At 39.4% G+C, this 25,326-nt stretch overlaps 1 protein-coding gene across 4 annotated transcripts in view; it reads right to left on the bottom strand.

Moving 5' to 3' along the window:
* LOC137145614 (DNA repair and recombination protein RAD54B-like) overlaps positions 1-25,326 on the bottom strand; it is a 94,469-nt gene that overhangs the window by 25,790 nt on the left and 43,353 nt on the right. For all 4 annotated transcript variants that reach the window (XM_067536496.1, XM_067536490.1, XM_067536482.1 and 1 more), the window contains exons 4-8: positions 9,937-10,137; positions 8,785-9,072; positions 6,552-6,714; positions 5,755-5,980; positions 2,017-2,224 (exon numbers count right to left, since the gene is read on the bottom strand). In XM_067536496.1, coding sequence (XP_067392597.1) covers positions 2,017-2,224; positions 5,755-5,980; positions 6,552-6,714; positions 8,785-9,072; positions 9,937-10,137 — 1,086 coding nt within the window. The remainder of the gene's footprint in view (positions 1-2,016; positions 2,225-5,754; positions 5,981-6,551; positions 6,715-8,784; positions 9,073-9,936; positions 10,138-25,326) is intronic.

Raw genomic sequence — 25,326 nt, forward strand, 5'->3', positions numbered from 1 at the left:
TTCCCTCCATGCAGACAATTGTGTTAAATTGTTAAATCATCTGGTATGATCCCTGTATTGACCCTAATAACTTGTGTTTCACTAAAGCATATCTCCCAGTCTTGATTTAAAGATACAGAATCCATCACTTCTTTTAGTAGTTTGTTCCACTGGTTAATCACCCAGAGCCAGAGCAGTGTTTCCAGCCAGGGATCAGAGCCCAGGTCTTGTCTACACAAAAAAATTGTATGATTTAACTAAAACAGGGAGCAAACTGATTTATTTTCATTGTGTGGGCACTCTTAGGGCTTGTCTACACAGTACATTAGTTCACACCAGCTGGGGTGTACATTCTAATGTATACCTCTGTGTCGCTCACTAATTGGACCACGTGGACCCTGCTGACACACATTAAAAGTTCTCTAGAGAAGAAGTACTTACTTATATTTGTTTTAAATCTGCTGCCCTACTAATTTCACTGGGTGACCCTGATTCTTCTGTTATGTGAAGCGATAAAAAACACTTCCTTATTCACTTTCTCCTCACCATTCATGATGTTATAGGCCTCTATTATATGCCCCCCCAGTCATCTCTTTCCGCAACTGAAAAATCTGAGTCTTTTTAATCTCTCCTCATATAGAAGCTGTTCTATACCTTTAATCATTTTTCTTGCTCTTGTCTGTATGTCTTCCAGTTCTAATCTACCTTTTCTTGAGATTGGGTCACAAGAACTGTACACAGTATTCAAACTGTGGGCATAACATGGATTTATATAGCAGCATTATGGTATTTTCTGTCTTATTATCTATCCCTTTCCTAATGGTTCCTAACATTCTCTTAGCTTTTGTGACTGCTGCTGCATATTGAGCAAATGTTCTCAGAGAACTATCCACAATAACTCAAATAACTCTTCAGTGATTTAACAGCTAACTTAGACTGAATGGTGGGGAGAAAGTGAATTAAGAAAGTTTAATTTTGTATGTAGAAATTGGGATTATCTTCAATAATGTGCATTATTTCACATTTATCAATTTCATCTGCCATTTTGTTGCCCAGTCACCCAGCTTTGTGAGATCTCTTTGTAACTCTTTGCAGTGTGCTTTGAACTTAACTATTTTGAGTAATTTTTATTGTCTGCAAACTTTGCCATCTCACTGTTTACCCCTTTTTCCAGATGATTAATGAATATGTTGAACAGTACAGAACCTTGGGGGACCCTGGTATTTACCTCTCCATTGTGAAAACTGACCATTTATTCTTACCTTTTGTTTTCTGTCTTTTAACCAGTTACTGATCAATGGGACGACTTTCCCCTCTTATTCCATGACTACTTACTTTGTTAAGAGCCTTGGCATTCGGAAAGTCCAAGTATTCTATAGTCACTGGATCACCCCTGTCAATGTTTGTTGACCCATAAAAGAATTCTAATAAATTGGTCAAGCATGATTTCCCTTTAGAAAATCTATGTTGATTCTTCCCCAACATATGTTCATCTATGTGAGTTCCTTCAGAACTCTTTAGTAAGTACCATCTGGTCCTGGTCACTTATTACTGTTTAATTTAACAATTTGTTTCAAAACCTCCTCTATTGACACCTCAGTTCCTCTAATCTGTCACCTAAAAAGAATGGCTCAGGTGTGGGAATCTCCCTCACATCCTCTGAAATGAAAATTGATGCAAAGAATTCATTTAAGCTTCTCCTCAACAGCCTTGTCTTCCTTGAGTGCTCCTTTAGCACTTAGACTGTCCAGTGGCCCCACTGAATGCTTTCTACTTCTGATATACTAATAGAGTTTTTGCTGGTTTTGTGTCTTTTGCTAGTTTCTCTTCAAATTCCTTTTTGGCCTGCCTAATTATACTTTTAAACTTCACTTGCCAGAGTTTATGCTCATTTCTATAAAAAACATTATAAAAACAATGTCTGATAACTGTTGCCAAAATGTTCATACTTGCACAGCTTACAATTGTCTTTCACATCCCCTTCAAAGTTAGCACTTTTGGCTTAACTATAAAGTAGGCTATCTGTAATATACTGACCAGTCAAGATAATTCTCCTCTCACAGGGCAGACTGATGAGGGCTGCAGTTGTCTTAATGGAGGTTTTTTTCAAACGATGCCCCTCATCGCAGATAAGGAGGTTAAATTCTATAGTCTGAATTTGATCCAAGGAGCGCAGCAGCATCTCATAACTGATTATCAGAACTGAATGAAGTGGGGAATTGATGAATTCTTCTACTTTGTTATCCTGGAGAGCATAAATAATAATTGTATCACACAGCCAACTCTCTTTGGAGCTTATCAATCCTTTCCCTGATTCTCTGGTTTCTGGAGGAATTTCTGTTCCATGACATGAACCTTTCCCCACCTATCCCAAGAGCTTGGACTACTTCTTCGCTCTTAATTTACAAAATAAATATGGGAATAACATGGCAATACAGAATACTACTACCACACTGCTGGGCAGCTCGTTGTTCTTCCAGTACCCCAAGTCCACTGACGCATATTATTATGAGGGTAAAAAATACAGACACGCTGTAATAGCTATTTAGACCTGGTGTTGTGGATAAATTTCAAATAAATAATCATAATGGAGATCATGAAAATGCCCAGATGACTCCCGGTATGGTGAGATCACAAGGTGCAGTAGACACCAGTTTATGCTGTGATCTTGTAATAAATTTGCCACATTCTGTTTACCTAAAACTCCCCTTGTAATTTCAGTTCAATTAAGTAGTCTTCACTCTATTATGAGCCACATAGCTTTAGGACAACATACTCAGCACACACACAAGTTAGGGTGGCCTAGAACTTGGGACCGAGAATCAGGGACCCATAACCAGCTCCTTGACAACATTCCTGCTCTGCTGTATCCAGCAGAGAATCTAGCCCAAATATTTTACTGACAGTTAGGAAAAAGCCATGCAGCCTATTGTTTTGAATTCTTTTTCCTTCAGATGGCATCAATGTTTCTGTTTAGCTCATGTTTACTCTTTGTTTTGGTCTCTTTCCTTAGTTACTTATTTCAAGGTATAGAAATAAAGAAAAGCGACATTATACGAACTGCCTGTCAGGGTAATTGAGTCTGACCAGTATGGGAAATCAGACATTTTAAATATTGAGAACAGCACTGGGGCACTAAAACAATCAAAAGTTCAATGTAATGCAAGAAAAAGTTTTTGCCAGCTAAGATGGTTAAAAGAAGTCACATTTGCACACAGAAAATTTATAAAATGACAATGACACACCTCTTTATTTAAACCCTTGCACCATACCTATTTGATTGTCCACTGAATTCCTATCGGACCATCCAGACATGCCATAGACTAGTCAAAGGCTTATGATCTCTATATGTCAAATATTCATAAATATATGGACTAATATCATTACAACAAGAAACGTACTGGTCCCTTAAGCGTAGGTTATATACATGCTGCCTTCTCTCTCAGAAGAGGGGCAATGCCGACGGGAGAAGGAAGCCAGAACCAGAAGGCAGAGCTCCCGCTATAAAGGGTTAGACATGGCAGCTTCATGTAGGATAGAAGAAGAGTTCCATGTGTGTGTTGGAAGAGCGAGAGCTGAGTATTAACTTTTGGGCTGTAATGATAAATTTTATTTTGAAGACCTAATATTTGGGGTTGGTTACCTCTGTGTGTGTATGTGATGTATGTCACCCACAAGAAAGACTATGCAATGGTCCTAAGGGGTTCTAAAGAAGTGAATCAGAGGCAGGCTACAGAAGAGCCTACATCAGCCATGAGAGGGAGATCAGGAGGCGGCTGGATGGCTACCCTGGAAAACCCCCACTTTACAGATGCAAAAACTGAGATGAAAAGTTTAAGTGACTTGCCCAAAGCCACAGATGGAGCAATTGCCAGTTAATATGAAATCTGCACAGTTCCTGGTTCCTACTCCTGTACTCTGAACACACCTCTCTTGACAACAATTGAATGGCCATTGAAGTCAATAGAAATCTTTCCATTGATTTCAGTGAAGTGTAAATGATAAACATCTCAGTGACACAAGTAGCACAAACTTTCATTATTTCTTTTTCTTGTAGACGTTTTGCTTCTTAAAGTAGAAGTGGTAGTATTCTGGAGATAGATGACAATACTCCCTCAAATTTGAATTTCATACACTAGTAAAATGGATTAATGAAATCTGCTTGGCTATAAAATACAACCTTTAAGACACAGCTTTCATTTTGACAGCGAAGTTCTGTATGTGACATTTGTGATTTAACAGAACTGAAATATGATCAAGTTTTAACATTAAGTAGAAATTAATGTACTTGTTTTTAAATTTCAGCGCTGAACTTTCCATGTTCAGTTAAAGAAAACATGCCTATCTTCTCTTGAAAACATGCCTGGTAACTCTTTGAATTTATTATTTTATATGCAAAAAGTAAAAAAGTCTGAGACAAGCACTTTTTATGTTATACTGAAGAAATAATAGTATACTAATTGCCACTCTTCCTTATAAGATATACAGGAAATTATTATTTGAAATACCTCATTATATTGTAGGCAACTTGTATTGCTATCTCACTTCTGCATGTCTATGTTTTCTTTGCTTTTTAGGGGCCCAATCTTACAAAATGCTGAGTGCTCTCAAATCCCGTTGGCTTCAAACAGATAAATAAGATGAGAAGGATTTAAATTAAAAGAAAAATATGTTGCTGTCACTTTGGGTCACATTAATTGCCAATAAGTTCTTTATTTTCCCCGCAACAGGAGTATTATAAAAAACCTCAAACAATTGAGAGAAAGTGTGTGATGACTTCTAAGTATCTTTTCAGGTAAACATTTTATTTTGCATTACATTGAATCTTTTTTGCATCAAAGCTGCTCTTTCCAGAACTAAAACATCTGATCGTCTACTTTGCTCAAATTCAGTTATTGCTCACACAGACAATTTCTCCCTAATCAGTGCACTTCAGGTCCATATCTTGAAACAAGTGACTACTAAGGAAAGCAATGGAAGCAAAAAGGGTATACGAGTTAAAAAGACATCTAGACTGGCCTTGGTGGAAGATACATATCTTCAACAACTTAGCAAGACTGTATGCTAAATTAGTAGAAAAAAGCAAAAGAGGAACACAGGGGAAAAATGTAGTTTTTAAAACATATAAAAAGACCTGCAAAAAGAATTTTTTTTTCATCTGAAAGAGTCACTACTTCATACACAGCACAAAAGAAGACTGTCAAAAAGGAAGTGTCTAAGGCCAGGTCTACACTATGGGTGTTACAGCAGCAAAGCTAGGACACTGCAGCTATGCTGCTGTAGTGAATTTTTCACACCCCTAAACGCCCTACCTATGTCATCTTAACTCTTAAATGTAGACCATGCCTAGCTGTTAATCTATTCACAACAAATATTAGGTTAGATTTAGAAGGCAGGAGTCTCTCTGTTACTTCACATTAATTTACTTACAGGTAATTATCAGGTTAAAAAAAGTATTTTTGAAAATAAATTACCATACGGTTGTTAAAAAATCATTATTATTCAATGATGTTGGTAAAAGTTTTCTTTTCACTCTTTCACTTTTCACTTCTTTATTTTTTGCATTACTCTAATCCTGGACAACTAAAGTACACTAGTCAGTTTCTAGTCAATTTCACTTTTGGTTTTCATGCATACATTTCACTCCAGTAATGTTTGGGCTGCAAACACTGTAGACAAACATTTGCTTGTTAAAAAATAGCTTATCTGGAATGTTTTGGGGTTTGTTTTTTTTAATTTTCAGCCAAGTTTGACCTTTCTGAAAATAAATCTCACCTGATCAACTGTAAACACTTTAATCCTTTCACTTCCAAGCCATTTCTGAAATTCTTTTTTCCAGTTCTTCACTAGACTCCCAGGGGTGACAATTAGTGCCTGCTTTATTATGGGTTTGCATCCATAGAGCCCCTGACGTAGGAGAGTCCAGACAAGCGAAATGCATTGCAATGTTTTTCCTAAACCCATTTCATCAGCAAGAATAGCTCCAAATCTGCCACTTACTCTATAAGAAATAATTAATACATAGTAATGCAAAGGACACCCTGCAACTATTTGCATTCTGGTCTGAGAAATGTGTGGGTTTTTTTTAAAAGTATATAAAACCTATCCTACTACTATGAGCTGATGTAGTTTTTCATTCAGTTAAACCAAAAAGTTCTAAATGCCTGTGTGAAACTCACGTTCATTACTAGATTAACATACTGATCATCCAGAATTAGAGATCTTAGGTGAATTCTTTCATTACTAAAAATGTTTAAGCAGTTTATGTTAGAGCACACTAACACATACTTTAAGCACCCAATATTACAAAAGGCTGACGTAACTAGTATAAAAGTAGTATAGTAATTTTTCAACAGAGTGGTACATCAAGGTACCTTTGTATTTCATTGTAAATTTCCGAACTATGAACCAGTACCGCACTTTGGCTTGGGTCAGATGGTTTATAGGATAATTCAACCATTGCCTTCTCACATAGATATACAGAATGCATCTCAGTTTCTCTGTGTTTTTTATTTTTTTAAACAAGCTAAAAATTACCAGAATTAAAATTTACAGGACAGTTATTCTCCTACCTCATTCCCATCAGACACTCGTACAGGAATACAATTCCTTCTTTCTGATGTGGGCGAAGATGATTTACAAGGTAAGGATCCACAACTACATCTACCACAGGTAAACCAGCCTTATTGAACATCCACTGGTGATCTGGAGTTGGACGTGGCATAACTAAAGAATCTTAAATTTCAAAACATACACAGATGTGGCAAGAAATAATTTTTGTTTACTTCCTAAACAAGAAGAATTGTTTTTCCAAGGAAACTATAACAAGTAACTATTTGTTAGACTTCAATAACTGCTGAAAATTGCTTTTTACATATTGGTCATTCCTAGACAAAGAATACAAAGAACAACAGCTGCTACTGTTACTTATGAGTGCCTAGATGCAGTGTTCATGTAAATGATAAAAAAAAAAAAAATCTAATAAAACACCCCTTCACATCCTGAAGGATTCAGAAGTGCTTTACAAATTTCATATATATAAGAACCACTTCACCCATCACTTACTACAAACAGTCACCTTTGGGATTGACTATAGTAGTTGCTCCATTGAGGACTACAACAATAATCAGGTTAGGACAGGAAGTGAGGAAAAACAGTTCATCCAATTAAAACTGCAAGGAATTCAGAACACAATTACTCAAAATAGAATTTTATCAGAACACTGTGGCTAACATTCTATTTCCCTTACAAATATATAAATGATTATCATCCTTCTCCCACCCCCCTAATGACTACAGAAGAATGGGCAGAACACTTTGGAGTCCAATAGCAGCACTGGAAGGGGTTAATATTGAGCAATGCAAGACAATGAACAAATACAGCATCCCCTACTCATGATAGTTTAGAGATTAAGAGTCCCCATCCTGTGGGATTCTGAGTGCTCTCAACTTCCTTGGGAATTAAGAGGCTCAGCTTACAGAAGGCACTCAAAGCCATCACAGGTTTGGCCCCAAAAGACAAAAAATTGGAAAGAAACCCAGGTCTTTCATATAGCACTGCAGAAACAGACAAAATGCAGCCAATTTTGCAGCTGAACATAGAAGAACTACTCAACAATTTAGAGCAGAAAGCTCATATCATCTTGAAACCACCACCTGGAACTCAAGGAAACAGAACATAATAAAGTTGAAATTAGACCAGAACACTGGTCTATTAACAACTCTACTCTTACAAAAAGTGCCATAAGATAAAAAGGTCTTTACCATGTGTGGTTATTATTTATTTGTATCGGGCTAGTGTGGTAGTCAATTTACAGAGGTAGGAAGACACGGCCCAGCCGTGAAGACCTTATAATCACAGGAAATGATGGGTGTGAAGCAGGGGTTTAGCTGCATTTTTTAAATTAAAATTATGCACCATTTATTTTGATGACATTCCAATAAACTTGGTGTTTTTCTCTAATCTGAAACATGGCACCTTCTCCAGAATATTGTCCCTAAACAGCAGGCTGCACCACTGGTTCATTAAAGACAGATGGAAGATATCAACCTGCTGAATATTCAACACCACTTCCTGCTCTTCCCAGGTGGTCACTGGAGCTCTCTCACACAAGTACTCAACCAGTCTGATCCTCCTTTATTAGTGGAATTTAATGGGATGACAGCACAAAGTAACTATAATACCATGTTTCCGAACATTTTCCCTCCATTGGGTGTCTTACTGAACTTAGATTGTTCGTTACTTTTTGTGTTTACACACTGGTGGCTATGAGGCATCAGACGCCCCTGGAAACAATTCTTCTAGCTTTGTTTAACCTATTCAGTGTTAGTCTTCCACAGCAATTACCATACTGGTATAATCGGTCAACACTCCATTGAATTTGGTGGAAAACTAGAACTTTTCTAGAATGTTTGGCACTAGTCAAACAGTTTCTCTTGTCAGTATATTCATTTTTCTTCGCTAGTCTATTTTCAGAACCATTCCGATTTAAACAATTTTCATAGCCATCAATAATATTTATAAATAACTGCCTATAAGACACTCCTCGGTATGTGGAGGGTTTTAGGATACTGCCATTCTCTCAAATGTCAGTGACACAGCCCCATGTCCCATGCTTTACTGTACACCAGCCACGTGTAGAATAGAACCCTGCATGGTATTATTGGTTAAACATGATTTCCATTGAGATACCCTAGATTTTCATTCAATACTTGCGTAGGGAACATTAAAACCTTGGTTACTCATTGAGCTTTCTTACTAGAAGACAGTGGATGGTTAAATAAATAACAGAATTTTTAATCTTACGTGGTGTGTTTGGATCATGGCGAGGTTTGCAGTTCTGGGAATCTTTGAGTAGATTTTCTTTAGTGCTTGGCTTGCAGACATTTTTTAATGGGCTGCAGAATTGTTTCAGGGTACTTTGTAAAGAAGCAGTTGGGACTATGGTGGAAGTCCCTACACCGGTCTGAAAACACTTGCCACTGTTAAAGTCCTCTGATGAAATTATACCCATCACTTCAATTTCTTTTCCTCCAATCATCAGTGTTTGACCATCATCAAGACTTTCAAGCTCTTTAGATTTATATCCAGTACCTAGAAACAATAATTCATTTACTTATGTTCAGTAATTAATTAGGACAACACAGTGGATATCACTCCCTTAACATCAATATTCAACTGTGGGAAATGAAAATAGAAAAGTCACCAAATCCTTTAATAATTAGGCACATGAATTTGAATAACCTTTCATACTAACAAGACAAAGTGGCAACAAGATTTGTCATTTAAGTGAAAACAGATTCAAGTAGATCAAAAATATGAAGAAAAATTTGAATGTACCATCATCATCTGAAAATGGTTGTAGTGAATCTTTTCAAAACTACTGTGAATTATCCTCTTATAACTGAATATAAGCATGCATTTAGATCTTGGAGTACCCTGACTATTTCCGTAGAGTGGACCACTTCTTAAGAAAGGGATTGTCTCATTGACCACTCCTCTTTCCCACCACTCATGATCACAAGAACCACCTTCCTCTCCCATTTGCAATCTCATAATATGCCTGTGGCAACCACGGCAATGGAAAAAAATAAGAATAATATATTTTAGGTGTCTTTTAATGCAATTTAGCAGATGGATCAGGGGAAGCCAGCACCATGTGACCAGCCATCTCTTTCTAACAGCAAACAAGTGCTCTGGGCACCACCAGTAATAACTGATCTAGTGGTCCCATCACCAGCCATTGGAGTTACTTGCTGTTAACAGTCACAGATCATCCACATGCCATTGTAGGCTGTCTCAGCATACCATCCCCTCCATAAACTTATCAAACTCAGTCTTGAAGACAGTTAGGTTTTTAGCCCTCACTGCTCCCCTTGGAGTTTTTTGCTCCCATTCAAAACACACATTAATTTTAGGCCAATGTTTAAGTAACAACTATATGTAAATCTATAATACCTCTTCCAATGTCTTTGCCTTCCATATCTTTTAGTATCACAGACTTTCCTTTTGCAATAAGAACAGCATCGCCTTCCCACTTTTTGTGCTTTTTCTTTGAAGCCTTACACCACACAACACTAAAGTATTTTGTAAGACAGTGAGGTTCATCTTCCTGTTCCCCGGGCCTTGCTATTTCTGGTGTTGGCACGTGCACTGGATCTAAAAAGAAGTAAAATGATGAAGAGTATCAAAAATTCTATGTTGATTTAGAAAATTTTTTTTTAAACAACACTATCATCAGTCAAGTGCAGTCTGTGCATTTTCTGCTATGCAAATGTAAGATGACACAGTTCCTGTTCCGAGTAGCTTACAATCTAATTGACACAGAGACAACACGATTCAGACTCAAAACAATGTATGGGGATGCAAGCTCAAAGAGGCATTGATTTTATTAAATACTGTGTGGAAAGCATATGCTTTAAGGAAATGTTTTCAAGTAGGAGGACAGCTATTTAGTCCATGAGAAAGAGGTAGTTCCAGGTGTAAAATGGAAGAAGGAGACACTGGGTGAAGGATAAAAAGGAAGACTTTGAAATAACAAAGGGGTGAGAAGAAGAGCAGTATGAAATGAGAGTAGGGTCTCAGGAGGTGGGGATGAACAATGCCTTAAAAGTAAAGATGGGAACTTAGAACAGAACCTTGATACAGAAGGGGAAGCCAGTGAATGGATCTACAACTAAAGCCAAAAGATTGAATTCAGGATAATTATTAGTGTAGCTTTAGAAAACATGAAAACAGTTAGAAATGTTTTACATTTCCAGTTGAAAGAATATTTTACCCACTTTCTTTGTAACATGTAAAAAATGATCAGCTATCCTAAAAACCTAAAAAACAGTAGCATCACTTGAGATTGCAGCAAACAAAATATTTCTATCCATAGTCATAAATTTGGCAGTATTGCAACTACTTATATGTATCACCAATGCAAGTACTAGCTGAATATAATTAGGTTAATAGTAGTAGGCATCCTTCAGTCTCAAGAGACCATGCACCCCTGAGAGGTAAAAAATGTACTCAGTTGGTTTTATGGCAGCTGTGGCTGAAGAGACCCACTCGAGAGAGACAGTCTTTGCCGCAGTTCTCATATTTAAAGATGGTGTTTCGATCCTTTGGGCTCTGCCTTTTGCTAGCTCTTTTGCTCTTTTCTCCTCTGCTAAGCTGGATTGCTTCCTCTTGTAGCTTTGGAGACCTTTATTAAGCTCTTGTTTCCTGAGCGGAATCCTGAGGTCCTGAGTGTAATCTTCCCAGTTATCCATATCCATGTCCATTTCTTTGAGGTCTCGCTTGCACACATCCTTGAAATGTAATTTTGGGCATCCGTTACGTCTTTTCTCCATAGGTCACTTTGCCACAGACGATGTGTTTTCGGGTGCACCCCTCATTCATCCATGCCCAAACAGCGGAAGCATCTATTTAAGGAGTGTTTGCATGTGGGGTATGCTAGCCCGTTTGAGCACCTCAGTGTTGGTGTCTTTCCAGTATTAGCTGATAGTATGCAAGTATTAGGTGAATATAATTAGGTTAATAACTTCATGGATTCTCAATATTGAAGGCCACAGTTGTCTGAACTATTGAATAAACACTAAGATCACATGCCTTCTATGAGTTACCAGTCTGGCATGAGTCAAGTAACCGTAGAGCAAGTCTGCAGCATTATCTGGAGAAAAATCTGTAACGTTCCTTTTCAGCAAAGCACATGTACACAACATCAAAGTGAGAATTATACTGATTTTCATTAAAAGACCCTTGCATGTTAGTCAAGGCTTAATCAGCTTGGTCCTTTGATTCCATCTAGGATTCAGCCCTATACAGATTTGACACTTAAAGATGAACTCTTCATACGTGCTTATGCTTTAGATCAGAAGCAGCAAATGTAAAACTTCGCCTATAATAATGACCTGAGGAAAAGGACAATCGAACAACCTGTACATCTAACAGTAATATTTTTTTAAATTGCAAAACATGATTACATGAACTGCCTAAAAATTAATGTAAATGAACAGATGAATGTTAATTATATTGTTAATAAAATTATATGTGCGCCAGATACTTTATTTATTGATAAGAGATTTTCATCCACAGCACTTCACAAATTTCAGCCCCAGTCCTGAAAAGGAATCCACTCCCATGGAGCTTTCTGTGTGTGTGCCGAGTACCTGAAGTAAATATGTAAGTAAATCTCTTCACATGCTCAATCTATACATATGGATCACTTCATCCACCACAGAAATACCTGCATGTCAAAGATGCAATAAAGCAGCTGTTTTAGAGTACACAGCAACACTACACAACAACTGGAAGCAGGAAAAAAAAAACACTCCTCTTTTCCACTTGAATATACAGGGAGAATATAATGTAGGTGAAGTGTGGGAATTTGACCAATATACATAAATAAATCCTTGCCCTTTTGCAAAAAGTACCAAAGAACCATTAGTTGCCAGAAATAGTCAGCATGGTGGGTTTTTGTTTTTGTCTGATCCTAATGACAGCAGCTACAGCAGTACAATGCTCTTATCATGATGGTGGGGCACTGGTTCGGTACCAACATAGCCCTCACAAATGAGTTCACAGAGCCTTCATATCCATTTTATGGTCACTATTTTTTACCCTATTAATTCTACTTAAAAATCTACAGAGGTATTCTTGATGTGAATCATCAGTTAATTAGCTTCCAAACTAATATTAATCCCTCAAATATTTGTTTTATATACCTACTTTACAACAACATGGAAAATAAAATTGGTTATAAGGATAACTTAGGGAACTATTAGCTTTTGGAAATGAGATTTTTGCAATAAACAGTTCTTGAAGCAATTCACCCCAGAGTGAAGAAAACCAGATAACAGTGTCCAATATACCACCCACATACTGAGTGAGAAAACTAAAGATTACGTAAAACGTGATAGTGCTGAGGTGTATTTTCAAAGTCAATCTTCTGAATCATCATAGGAATTTACATATACAAAATAGCTGGGTTGGGTATCTTTTTATTGTACACAAAATATTCTCATTATTACCATTGCAGCATAGTGCTATGTCAAAATGCCAAGATATTTGGCTTTGTTTTCAGACAATATTTCATACTTTTTAAATAAGAATATTATTAGATTAAAAATCATTACATACACCCAAAATATTTTTATATGTATGGTTGTTAATGCCAGAGACTACGGGATCTGTAAGAAGCTATTGGCTTGTCTACATAGGACATTAGTGCGTGGTAAGACACAGTGTGAATCTACAGTGCACTAGTTTGCTGTGCAGTAACATCCCATGGACACAGCTACTGTACTGCATCTCTGACATATTGTTTAAAACAGCAGTACATCAAAACACACGAAGGAACTTTTAAAGCGTGCTGTTGTAGAGTCCACAAGGAACTTTACTGCACAGAATGCTAGTGGTTTGTAGATTCACATGCTGATTTGCCACACATTTAGCCTGTTTAGACAAGCTCAATATTTTCTTTACTTCATCAAAGATGTTTGTTTACTTATATAAAACCTTACATTTAATTTGGAAAATAAAAATAGACTTGTGAGTTTTTCATTTTTGTTTGTACCCAGTGTCTAATCAATTTAACATCAACATTTTAGTCCAATAGCACAATGTTTCCAAACACTGGGTGACATTTTTCAGGCAAACAGTTTATTGGGGGGGGGGGGGGGGGCGGCGGCGGTGGCGAATGCAGTTTCTGTCAATTCAGAACTATTCGTGAATTTGACAAATAGTTTTGGCCATTTATAAAACAGCTGGAGGAGGTGGTGCCCTCCATTATAACCTTTTGCCAAGTGGTTAGGGCATTCACCTGAGAATATGATTTGGAAGACCCAGGTTCAAATTCACACTCTGGAATAGACCCGAAATGGACTTTTTCAATTCACTAAAAATTCTGAAAAGTTTCACATTCAGTTCTACCCAAACAGATTTTTTTTAAAGTTTTTTAGAACTGCCACCAAATCAAAAATTCATTTATTCACTTAGCTCTGTGTTTAATGCATTTGGTATAAGGCTGAAATCATAGCTGCTAAGGGCACAGTTTGGTAGCAGAATACAGAGCAGCTGTTTGGACAGTGAAACTGAAGTGAAACTACTAGCTGAAGGCATCCAAATACAGCTGCTTTTGCTGAAGTCCTGGAAATGAAGCTACACGTACATTGTAAGCTCTGCTGTTGGTTCTGGTTATTATCTTGAACACAGACTAACTGAAACTATGTGCATACAGTACATGAAAAGATAGGGAACCTGTATCCACTCATTTATCTCTCAACAAGCAAAAAAGCCCACTTTTTAAAACTAAATTCTTCGTGACTGAAAAGTTGTTACAGGTGATGTGGTCTCACTTCCTAAATTGAGAGCACACAGATGAAGCGTTATGGTCCAAAGTCTAATAGTAGGTGAGACAGTAAGACTTTAGGTTTCAAGATTTCAGCGAATGCTTGGCTCCACGTGAGAATGAATTCCTGTAACATGATGGAGTTGATGATTTATAGAAAAGGGGGATGTGGTAGGAAAAAGAAAATAAATGCTCCAGAGGCAAATTAGTGTAACCAGTTTCTGCAGAACAGGTTTAGAGCTAGACATTGATTAAACCTGCACAAAGAATTAAAAGGTACCAAAACCTGAAAGAATGCAAAATTTAAATCAAATATGCGTTCCCAAATTAATCTGCAGCACTGTGTATTGCATCTTAAATGTGAAATTCCCATAAGGAATGCAGCATGCTGCAGTGGACAGTATACGACTAGCAGTCAGTATCCTCGCTCTGACACCACACAGTGTGTGTGACCTTAGTCAAGTCACTTGACTCCTCCATGCCTTAGTTTCCCTCATCAGGAAATATGCTTTAGTTCAAACAGGAATGAATTCAGAGAAGTCCTGTGGCCTGTGTTATACAGGTAGTCAGACAAGATGATTTTAATGGTCCTTTTTGGCCTTACAATCTATGAATCTCACTATATCATTATGGAAATAAATTCATTAATATTTGTGAAGAAAACAGATACTCTAGTGATGTGTCCCATACAAAAAAACTATGAGGAAATTAATAGTTGTGTCTTCAGGGCAGGATTTGATTAGTGTGTAATAAATAAGACATAGGGTCTCACATTGAACAAATGAACACTGAAAAATCTCCGTCATTGGAGATTTTTAAAAAGAAGGTTAGAGAAACACCTGTCAGGAACGGTCTAGATAATACTTAGTCCTGCCTTGAGTACAGGAGACTGAACTAGAAGATCTCTTGAGGTCCCTTCCAGTCCTATGATTCTGTGAATAAGGAAAAAACAAAATATGAAATAGCACCTCACTAGATGACCACCATGTAGCCTGTGCACTGATTGAAGCAGGGGTTCTGTGGAAAAAATAGTATGTGATCATGTAATTAAAGATTGTTTCATAATGCATACACAGTAGGGGATGGAATTAAGGTTACACAATGAAATCAATTCTATCATCTTTATATAAATAAAACAACAAATGTTCAGTGACAAATTAAATGTAGATATGACTTCAGAAAGTAAAATATACTGTTTAATGCTATGCACAGTATTTTATATGTTGTTATAAAATGTATTCTTTGAATAATCTGGTTTCTGTTAATTTGTTTCTGTTTACAAAAATAGCAAAACACACAAACTTACTAAAAATGTATGTAGTGATTATGATAAAATTGTTATGATATTTGACGATCACAGAATCAAAGGGGTCATTTTTCAGAGCTCACAAGGATTTAGGCATGTAATTCACATTAAATGTTAATGGGAGAGAGACATGCTGCTAAATCCCCATATGCCACTTTGAAAATATACCGCTTGGCATTCTCTGATAACGTGCTATTTTTTGCAACTTTTTTTGTTTTGGGAGGAGTTTCCCCCAAAATTATTAAAAATGAGCATTATTTATTTGTGTTTTACAAAAACACAAGTCTTCAGTTTCCAGAAACCCAATAGATGTGAAGCAAACAGTAAGTAGACAAATAGGGATTTATTAAGATATTGCATACTTGGTATTAACATATATTTTACCTCACATCTGAGAGAAATCTGATTTGTTCACTTCTTTGTTTGGGGTTTTTTATTTTATTTTGCCAGTGATAACCTTCGACTGGCTTGAATAATACTGACTCAGAGAAAAAACAATGCCCCATTAATGTTTCTATTCTATATTTTAAAGAGCATTTATCAACAAAACATATTTTATCTTCTACGGTGGATCGGAAACAGAAACTATTCCTATCCTGTCTAAATTATTTAAACATGCCTGTTTAAAATTATGACATTACCCTAAGACGAGACATGGAAGATGATTCATATTTTTAGCATTTTCATGTGTTATGAAGCAATGATTAGTTAGAGTGGCTGACAATAATACTGGAGGGGAAGGAGTAATGTTTCCAAACCAAGTTATATAAGTATGATTTACATAAATGTGATCCATTCAATAGTTCAAGCAGAAATATAATGTTTATTATAAAACTCAACAAAGCTGGTGCATGAGTTGTAACTTGCACCCGGAAAGCACACTGTGCCAAAGAGGGGAAATTCATTCCTATGGAGGGTAAATGGTGGTTACTGTTTTGTCCTTGCTTGTTTTAGACAACAGGAAGCAGTTTTAAATTACAGGTGCTCCAAAGCAAATTCACAAACATGAACTTCTGCAGGAAACCACAGACTAATGCTGCTTTGGGAAAACTTTACTTTGTAACAGTCCTGCCCATTTTCGGAGCTAAACTGACTTCTCATATATGGAGGCATACAGACATGGAGATATAGCAGCTTTGTACCAACACACTCTGAGTCTCATGCAATTCCCCAGGGACCTCTACTATCTTTTACACCAGTGTAAACTCTTCTACTGGCATTTGTTGCACAGATTTCTCCAGACCCTTTAAAAACCTAAGTGACATAGGATTAAGAAAATACTGAGTGACCCATAATTGAAAGGTGGAAAATGGAGATAGCTGCTAGGCGAACTCTGGTGGAACTAACAGATAAGCCTTGTTGTTTCAAGTGGGACAAGTAGCCCGAAAACATTGGCTCAAGGTGCAAGGAAAAATTCCCTTCTACTCTGACCATAAAGAGAATCATATCTACTTCAGCTGGTAAGCATATCTAGCTGATGGTTTCTACTATTCAGGAGGATGTTTTTCACATTCCCCAAACACTCCATCTCCTAAGGTGCTAACCATGGAGCATCCAGGCCATCAGATGGAGACCAATGGGGTTGAGATACATGAGGTGACTATGGTCCTGAGAGATCAGTTCAGGATCTGAAGGCAGTGTCAAAGGAGCCCTAGCGGATAGGCTCAGCACACTGAAGAGCCAATGCTGGTAGAGCTACATTGGGGCTATGAGGATCATGCAAGCATGATCGCGCTTAAGCCTGAGCAACACCCTCGGAAGAAGTGATATGGGGGAAGAGGCATGCAGCACCTTGTCCTCTCAAGACTATAGGAAAATGACTGTCAGAGATCCCTGACTGAGAACTGCCCTGGAACAAAAGACCTGGCACTTTGTGAAGATACGTTGCAAACAATCTATGTGAGGCACACCCAGATTTGAAAAATCAATCTCATGATCTCCAGCCCGAGAGACAGCAGAGATCACAAGTGAAGGATCGGCTCAGGCAATCCACCAAGCTGTTCCAAGCAAAGTGGGAGGCTTTGAGATGTATTACGCTGGAGATGCAAAACTCCCAAAGATGTATCGACTCCTCAGAGAGACGATCTGATGTGGCACCTCCCTCCTTGTTCCCATAGAACATTGCCACAGTGTCATCTGTGAAGATATCAAAATCCTGTCCCTTGACGTGAATGAGAAAAGTCTGATAGGCCAGAGGAATACACGGCAATTCCCATATGTGTATGTGGAGATCCAAATCTTGTTGCCCCATAGACCTTGAGTTCAGTCTCCTAAGTGAGCTCCCCAACCTAGAGAAGAAGTATTTCTAATGAGAGTTAATGTGGGTAAAGGGAACACCCACACACACTGGCCAGGTCCAGTCACCACACCAAGGAGGTTAGCACTCCTACTGTGTCAGGACAGACAGGAGACCAGCAGAGGCTAGTCCAGGAACATGCTGAGGCTGGAGCAGGCAGAGGCTAGAGCAGGGGAATGACCAGGCACAGGCTGGAGTAGAGCAATCTGTTAGAATTTACAGGCAGCTAGGAGCAACCCCGACAAGAAAACAATGTTGAGCAGACTGGGGTGGCTGCTTTCATTAGGAGCCTATATACCTGACATTGGGCCACATGGTTAGACCCTTGCTTGTGGATGCTAGACCCTTAGGACTCTCAGGCTCAGTGATTACTCATTAAGCTCAGAACACTCATCATATGCAAGTGCTTAAATCAACCTGTCCAGTGGGTAATTTACTAGGAGTATGCAGACTTTAACCATCTGTGCAATATCCTGAGAAACTCTGGCATGCCAAACCACATACATACACGAGACCATATGTCCCAGCAATCTGAGTCAATTTCTCATTGTTGTAAGCAGATGGGCTTTGAGATCTATTGAAATTATTAACACTGTCTAGAATCTGGCTTACGGTAAGGATGCCCTGGTTACTGTAGAATCCATAACCACCCCTATAAATTTTATTTTCTTAACTAAGGAGAACATTGATTTTTCCTTGTTTATCAACAGAACTGGAACACTGAAGAGGGATTGGATTCTGGAGAGACTGACTTCTACTTGGGGCCTGGATTGACCTCATACCAGCCAGATGTTCTGATAAGGAAATACCTGTACCTCTGCTTTCCTTAGGATTGCAGCCATCACTGCCATGCATTTTGTAAATACCTGCAGAACAACAGACAGGCCAACAGGTAGGACTGTAAACTGAAAATGTGTGTTGTTCACTAGAAATACTAGGAATTTCCTGTCGTTTTGATGAACAGCCACATGGAAATACGCATCCTTCAAGTCAAGGGCAGAGTACCGGTTGCCAGGATCCAGGGAAAGGTGATGGAGGTAACAGTGACCATATGAAACATTGTTTTCTTTACATATATATGTAGATTTTGCAGATCTAAGATGGTTCTAAATCCTCCCTTTTGCCTTTGGAATCAAGAAGTAATGTGAATAAAAACTCTTCCCTCAGAGAAGAGGAGGAACCTCCTCTAAAGCTCCCAAATGGAAAAGAAACATGATCTTATGGAGGAAGACAGTCTCGTGAGAGTGGTTCCTGGGGGGGTGGGGGGGGGTGGAGGAAGGGAAGGATGCAAATAAAGTGCAGAGTGTAACTCTTCTCCACAATACCCGTAGATCTCATCAATTTTTGCAACTTGGGATCAAGCAGATAGGAAGTGGGATAGCCAGTAAGAAAAAATGGAGGAAGAAACTGGCAAATGTGGATCTGGTACTCTGTCCTCAATGAGGGAGCCAAACAGACTGCTTGGGATTTCTAGACTGCCTCCAGGAACCTGCTGCAGATGAAAACTAAAGAGGTAGAGGTTTATTCCCCCCTTTCTTGGAATGGTCTGGCTGCCAAGGAAGGAAGAGCGGGTACCTACAGAGAGACTGAGGGTGGAATTGCTTTCTTTTAGGGAAAGGAGTGTAAATTCCCAGTGATTTCAGAGTGGCCTTCAAATACTTGACACTGTGGAGCCTCTGATCTACCATCTGTGAGAAGAGGGAAGGATCTTCAAAGGGAAGGTCCTGGATAGTCTGCTGGATGACCTGAAGGACGACTGACAATTGAAGCCATGAATAACCAGGCATAGCTATTCTGGATGCCATGGATCTGGTTGCTGCATCTGCCCTGTTTAAGGCAGTTTACAGAGACGTCTTCGTGATAATAGTAAACCAAGTCCCAGCTCAGATCAGAATCCCAGGTCAATTCACCTGTGTCTTAGTAAAGATCAAAGTATTAAATGTATGTGTGTGTATCCAGATGTTTAAACTTCATGAAAACCAGTGGACTGTTACTTGTATTGTTTTCACTTATCTGTTCCTGTTATCATGTAATAGTAAACATCTCCATTGTAAATACTTCTGTAACTAAATAACTTCAGCAGACATCAAAGAAGCCTTGGGGAATGCTAATGAAAGACTTTATGAGAAAAGGTGCTAATTCCAAAACAAATGGTCAACATGGTGATGATCTGAAGTCAAAAGACTAACTCTATTCCTCACCCACCGCCATCAAAGGAAAAGCCCACATGGGTAGATACACTGTCAGCTTCCTTGTTGTGTGATGAGACTATAAATATCGATTCAAAGAAAAATCCTTTATGCCTGGACTGTTTGGATTCTAACAGGGCAGAATAAGTGATCTGGAAGATGGAGATGGAGTGTTATTCTAGGCAGCCTTGAGGGACTTTTGGGAAACTGGCAGATTATTACACCTTTGCTACCATTTGCAATTATAGACTGTGACTCACCGATACATAGAGTTATTGAGAGGTTGAAGCAGGTAAAATATCATTCTTTCATTTTTTCCCCACTAACAAATCTTAAGTTAGTTTACTATAGAACTGGCTGCCAGCATTGCCTCCCTCCTCTAAGATAGTCTGAAACTCCTGCCTGGCATCCACTGGCAATTTGTCTGAGAACTTCAGTTTATTGTCCCAGAGGGAGAAGTCATATCTGGCCAGTAAGGCTTGCTGGCTAGAGATACAAAACTGTAGACCACCTGTGGAATAAATCTTTCTACCGAAAAGGTCTAGTCTCTTTGTGGCTTTGTCCTTTGTGGTAGAAGAAGGCCATTCCTGACATGCTCTTTCATTTACTGTTGAGATAACCAACTCACCTGACAAGGAATAGAATAAAAACATTCAGAAACTTGAGAAAGCATGTGGTACCTTCTCTCAGTTCTCTTGGCTGTTGGAGGCAGACAGAATGGCATTTGCCACAAGGATTTTGTAGCCTCCAGAATGACCACATTGATAGGAAGATAGAATATCCTACTCAACTCACAATGTCTGTGAGACTATGAGAACTCTCCTGGACCTCAACAGGCATACTGAGAGAGGCAGCAGCTTTCTTTACAAGGTCTTAGTAAGCCGTCGTCATTTTGGACCAATGGGTGTCTTAAGGAGCCACAGCCTCATCAGGTGATGACAAGGATGAATGGAAAGGAGGATGAAGTCGATCCTCTTTCGGTGTAGTGGGTGGATTTTCCAAAGGTTGCAGGCCTTGAGGGTTTTGCTCAGTATCGACAACCTCCTCCAGGACCTGTTCATGGCACCTGGTAGGAGGAGATCTAAAAGTCTGATGAACAAGGGAGGATCTAGAAGCAGAGGTTGTGCCCCAAGGGTTCGAATAGGACTATGAATATGTCATATAACCTCAAACACAAATGCTCCAGGGTTCCCTCTCTCTAGATTGTCTCTGAATAGCCAGTGGATACCAATAGAGAAATTCCCTCAATGAAGGAGAAGGGGAGCTCCACAGTTTCTCTCAGGAGGGAAGGTCATAAGAGCCTCCCTCAAACTCCAAGTCAGACTCCAAGCTGAGTCTGATCGCAGTGGTACTGTACCAGGTGGTGCTGAGTTTTGGGGTCGCCACTGCAGGGATATCATGGTAGACATGCCTAGACTGCACCAGTTGAGAAAACACTGGATGCTCAGAATCTTTATCCCCTCACAGTACCAAGGGCTGATTATGGGCTTAAGATAAGTTCAGTGCTTGTGCCTGAGAATGCACCAGTTCCACGGGAGATGTCTCCTCTACCATTCAGGGAGTCTGGCACTAAAAGGCAGAGCAGGTCTCACTCTGCTGCAGATGCTTCCAGAGTTGTCGGTACCAAAAAACTTTCCAGCTGCTGATATTACTGCACAGAAGTAGTCGTTACCATGGCAAGTGTCAGTCTCAATGGCTTGGGTATTGGTATCAGAGTCAACAACCGCTGATCTTAAGAAGTTGGTATCAGGGAGCATCTCTTGCCCAAGGATGCCTTCCCTATCCTCTTCAGTGTCGAGTCGTGGATGGCACCGAGGACCTCGATCATCTAGTGAAGCTGTGTTGGCTCCTTGGATGATTTTGATGTCTTGTGATTCTTCCTTGGCACCATGGAAGGGGATAGGTGCCAACATTCCAAGGCAATGCCTGGAGGGGCACTCTGCAAAAATGTCAAAGCACTCAGTGCACTCCCTGAGTGAGAAGGCTCAGAAGGTGGATGCAGGGCTGCCCTGATCAGGATATGGCTCAACCTCGCCTCGTTCTTTATTTGGGGTTTAAAGTACCTACAGATTTGGCAGCAGTCCCTAATGTGACCCTCACCAAAGCACTTGGGGCAGTTGGAATGAAAGTCACTCATCAGCATAAATATTTTGCAGTTGGCATACTGCTTAAACCATGGAGACCAAGGCATCCCCTGTACCGGTTGTCAATCTTCTATAACAAGTGGGAAATGATGCTCAAAAAAAGAATAATAAATAAAATGTATACTGATCTGAACAATTAACTATCTAATGAGTACCAAGTATTTACAGAAGGATAAGATAAATTCCTTGTAAAGGGAGAAAACTTGCAGAAGCAAACCGACACACTCCAACAACCAACCATGGATGGTAAGAAGGAACTGAGGATGCTCTAGGGTGGCTGCACCCTTTCTACCATCATGCAGCAGCACAAGGCAGCAGAGAGTGCATGCGCCGCACCGACAGGTAGCACTAAGGGAAAAATCTGACTCTGGTGCACTGCGCTCGCTCGCTCGCTTGCACGCATGCACGCACGCACGCACACACACACACATGAAGCGGAATGGATATGTGCAATCACTTGAATAACCACTTTCAGTTCCATTCTGAGCTCTGGAAGGAAATGTTCTCTAGTGGGCACAGACTTTTCTTCCCATTCCCCTTACGTGTGACCCCCTTCTGCTCTATCCCTTCCAACCTGTTCTCATCCTGTCTCTACCCTACCCCTCGCTCCTCATCTCAGTCCCATTTGCTCCACCTAGCCAGTCCCAGTTCCCACTATTCAGGATTCTTATCACAGTCACGGTTTCCTTGCCCAGCCATTCCCAGTATACGTCCCCTAGCTCCTTCTTCCCAGTTTCCTTGCCCAGACAGTCCTAGCTTCCTTCCTGCCAGCTACTCATCAGATCTCTTTTCCCCCACAGCATGACCTCCAGTCATCATCCACCCATATTTCCAATCCCCACCAACTCCCATTTTCAATTGCTCTCCCCAGGCTCCACGTCCAGAATCAGTGCTCCTCCCTATCCCACCTTCCAGCTCCTTGTTCCAGTAACTTTACCCAGCCAGTCCCATTTTCTCCCTCATACTTGGGTTTCTTCTCAGGTCTGTCTTCTCCCTACACCTCCTCTATACCACCCACTGGTTCTCAGTCCCAGTCCTCTTGCCTAGCCAGTTCCAATCTTCCCCATGGCTTGTCATCCTACACATCTCCCTACTTATGGTCCCAATCCCTCTTCCATTTCCCTTCCAGGATTCCTGCTCAGCCAGTCTCTTTGCTCAGCCACTACCATTTCCCCCCCACACCAACTCCCAATATTCCTCTCCGTGCCACCAACCTCCAAACCCAGTCTCCTCCACCTTCCTTAAGGCTCTTTGTACTAATTTACTTTCATCCACTCTTCCTTAGCTGGGTCTTACACCCCTTGCAATCAAATTGGACAGCTTCCTCTCTCCATACTGCCTGGGCCCAGCAGGGCATTGAGACTACAGAGGACATTCTCCCTGCTCTTACTTCAGATGCCCAGACCTGAAACTGCCTGCAGCAGACAAAACCTGAAATTGAAAATCTTGCCACACTGGCACATTCATTGCACTACAGCGGTGTCCACACAGCAAATTACTGCACGGCAGGCTGTTGTACAGTAGATTCACACCTTGGCTTGCCACACAGTTACTCACCAGAGGACAAGCCCCTGGTAGCTAATTATAGGCAGTGCAGGCAGTACCTGCTATAGTTCTGTTTCCATTATAAAAACCTGTGTTCAGTTACTTATAACTTTGCCAAACTTTAACAACTTAGACTGAAAATTCCCATGCTGCGTGTCTGCATCAGGCTGAATTTTTTTTTTTTTTTAAATATAAAATAGGTGTTGATTAAACATAAATAATATGGAGAATTAAAGCTCTAACAAGCTCCCTTCGGTTCAAGAAAGCTCTTGTGCCAAGAGCTTTGTACCCACAAATGATAGAAATAATTTGGACACGTATTTTATACAGAAATGAATGTACATAACCTATTTAACAAATAATTAACAGACACAAATATAACAAGGGTATTTGTTTTCTGTTTTAAAAGATTATATATTTTAACTGGTATGTTTACATGTCAACATGAAGCAAGGTGAACCAAGATGTTGTAAGGACTAAGTGACCACAATAGTTATTAATTACTGATTAGCAGTCACAAGGAGATAAAAGAATAACTCTAGCCTCCCAACTGAAATAAACAGAATAGAATGACTAAAATACAGCTCTTTTGTCCTACTGTTTCATTAACTGCTTCGTTTATCCAAGCAAATGGTTAAAATTGTTCTACATCACTGTGTGATGGACTGATTAAACTAATTTATAAATTAATGAAGAATGCAGAAAGATTCTACATGAATGAACATGTTTTCAAAGGAAGAAAACTCAGGCCTGGTCTACACTGGCTGCGGATTTCAGTGGCAGTCTACGAGAGATACGCAAGCTACGTATAGTAGCTTGTGTATCTCCCGTCAACTTCCTAACATCTACATACAGCGGCATCTCCACTGTGCTGCACCAATGGGAAATGCCCTCCCGTTGACACAGCACAACTCTCTTAATCCACCCCAGCAAGAAGAGTAGACTTCTGGGTTTGATTGAGTGAGTCTTCACTGCCACTCAATGGAACCCGCAAAAATCGATCCTGCTCTGCCGGTGGTACAGCCGGCAGTGTAGACATACCCTGAGAGAAGTGGCAATTTAAAAGCTAATGAAACTTATACATTTATAATAATTCAAGTGGGTAATTTAACTAAGTAATATATATATATATATATATATATATATATATATATATATAAGAACAATGAGAAAGGTAGTGGAGTAACTGGCTAATTAAAATTACATAACCATTTTGTCATTTATGTCTTATTATTCTCACATATCCAGTCAACCAAGGAAACATCATTGTCAGCGTTACACCCACCAGGACATCTTTGGAACACATCAGGTTCCAAAAGATTATTCCACATAGACATAATGTTGAATGTGGTGTCATGTACGACATTGCACAAGGACAGGTACACTGTCCATGGCATTCCATGGTTGCAGAAGGGAAGGTGTTCCCTCCATCTCGCTCTCTCCTCCCAAAGTACGAATCACAAGTATCATCTTCAACCCTGGGAGAGTACAGGATGACTGTGGAGGTTTCATAAACCAGCATCAATAGATAA

Source organism: Emydura macquarii, unplaced genomic scaffold (assembly GCF_026122565.2).
Source record: "Emydura macquarii macquarii isolate MOO-44397 ecotype Brisbane River unplaced genomic scaffold, CSIRO-AGI_Emac_v2 contig_383, whole genome shotgun sequence".
Classification (NCBI taxonomy): domain Eukaryota; kingdom Metazoa; phylum Chordata; order Testudines; family Chelidae; genus Emydura; species Emydura macquarii.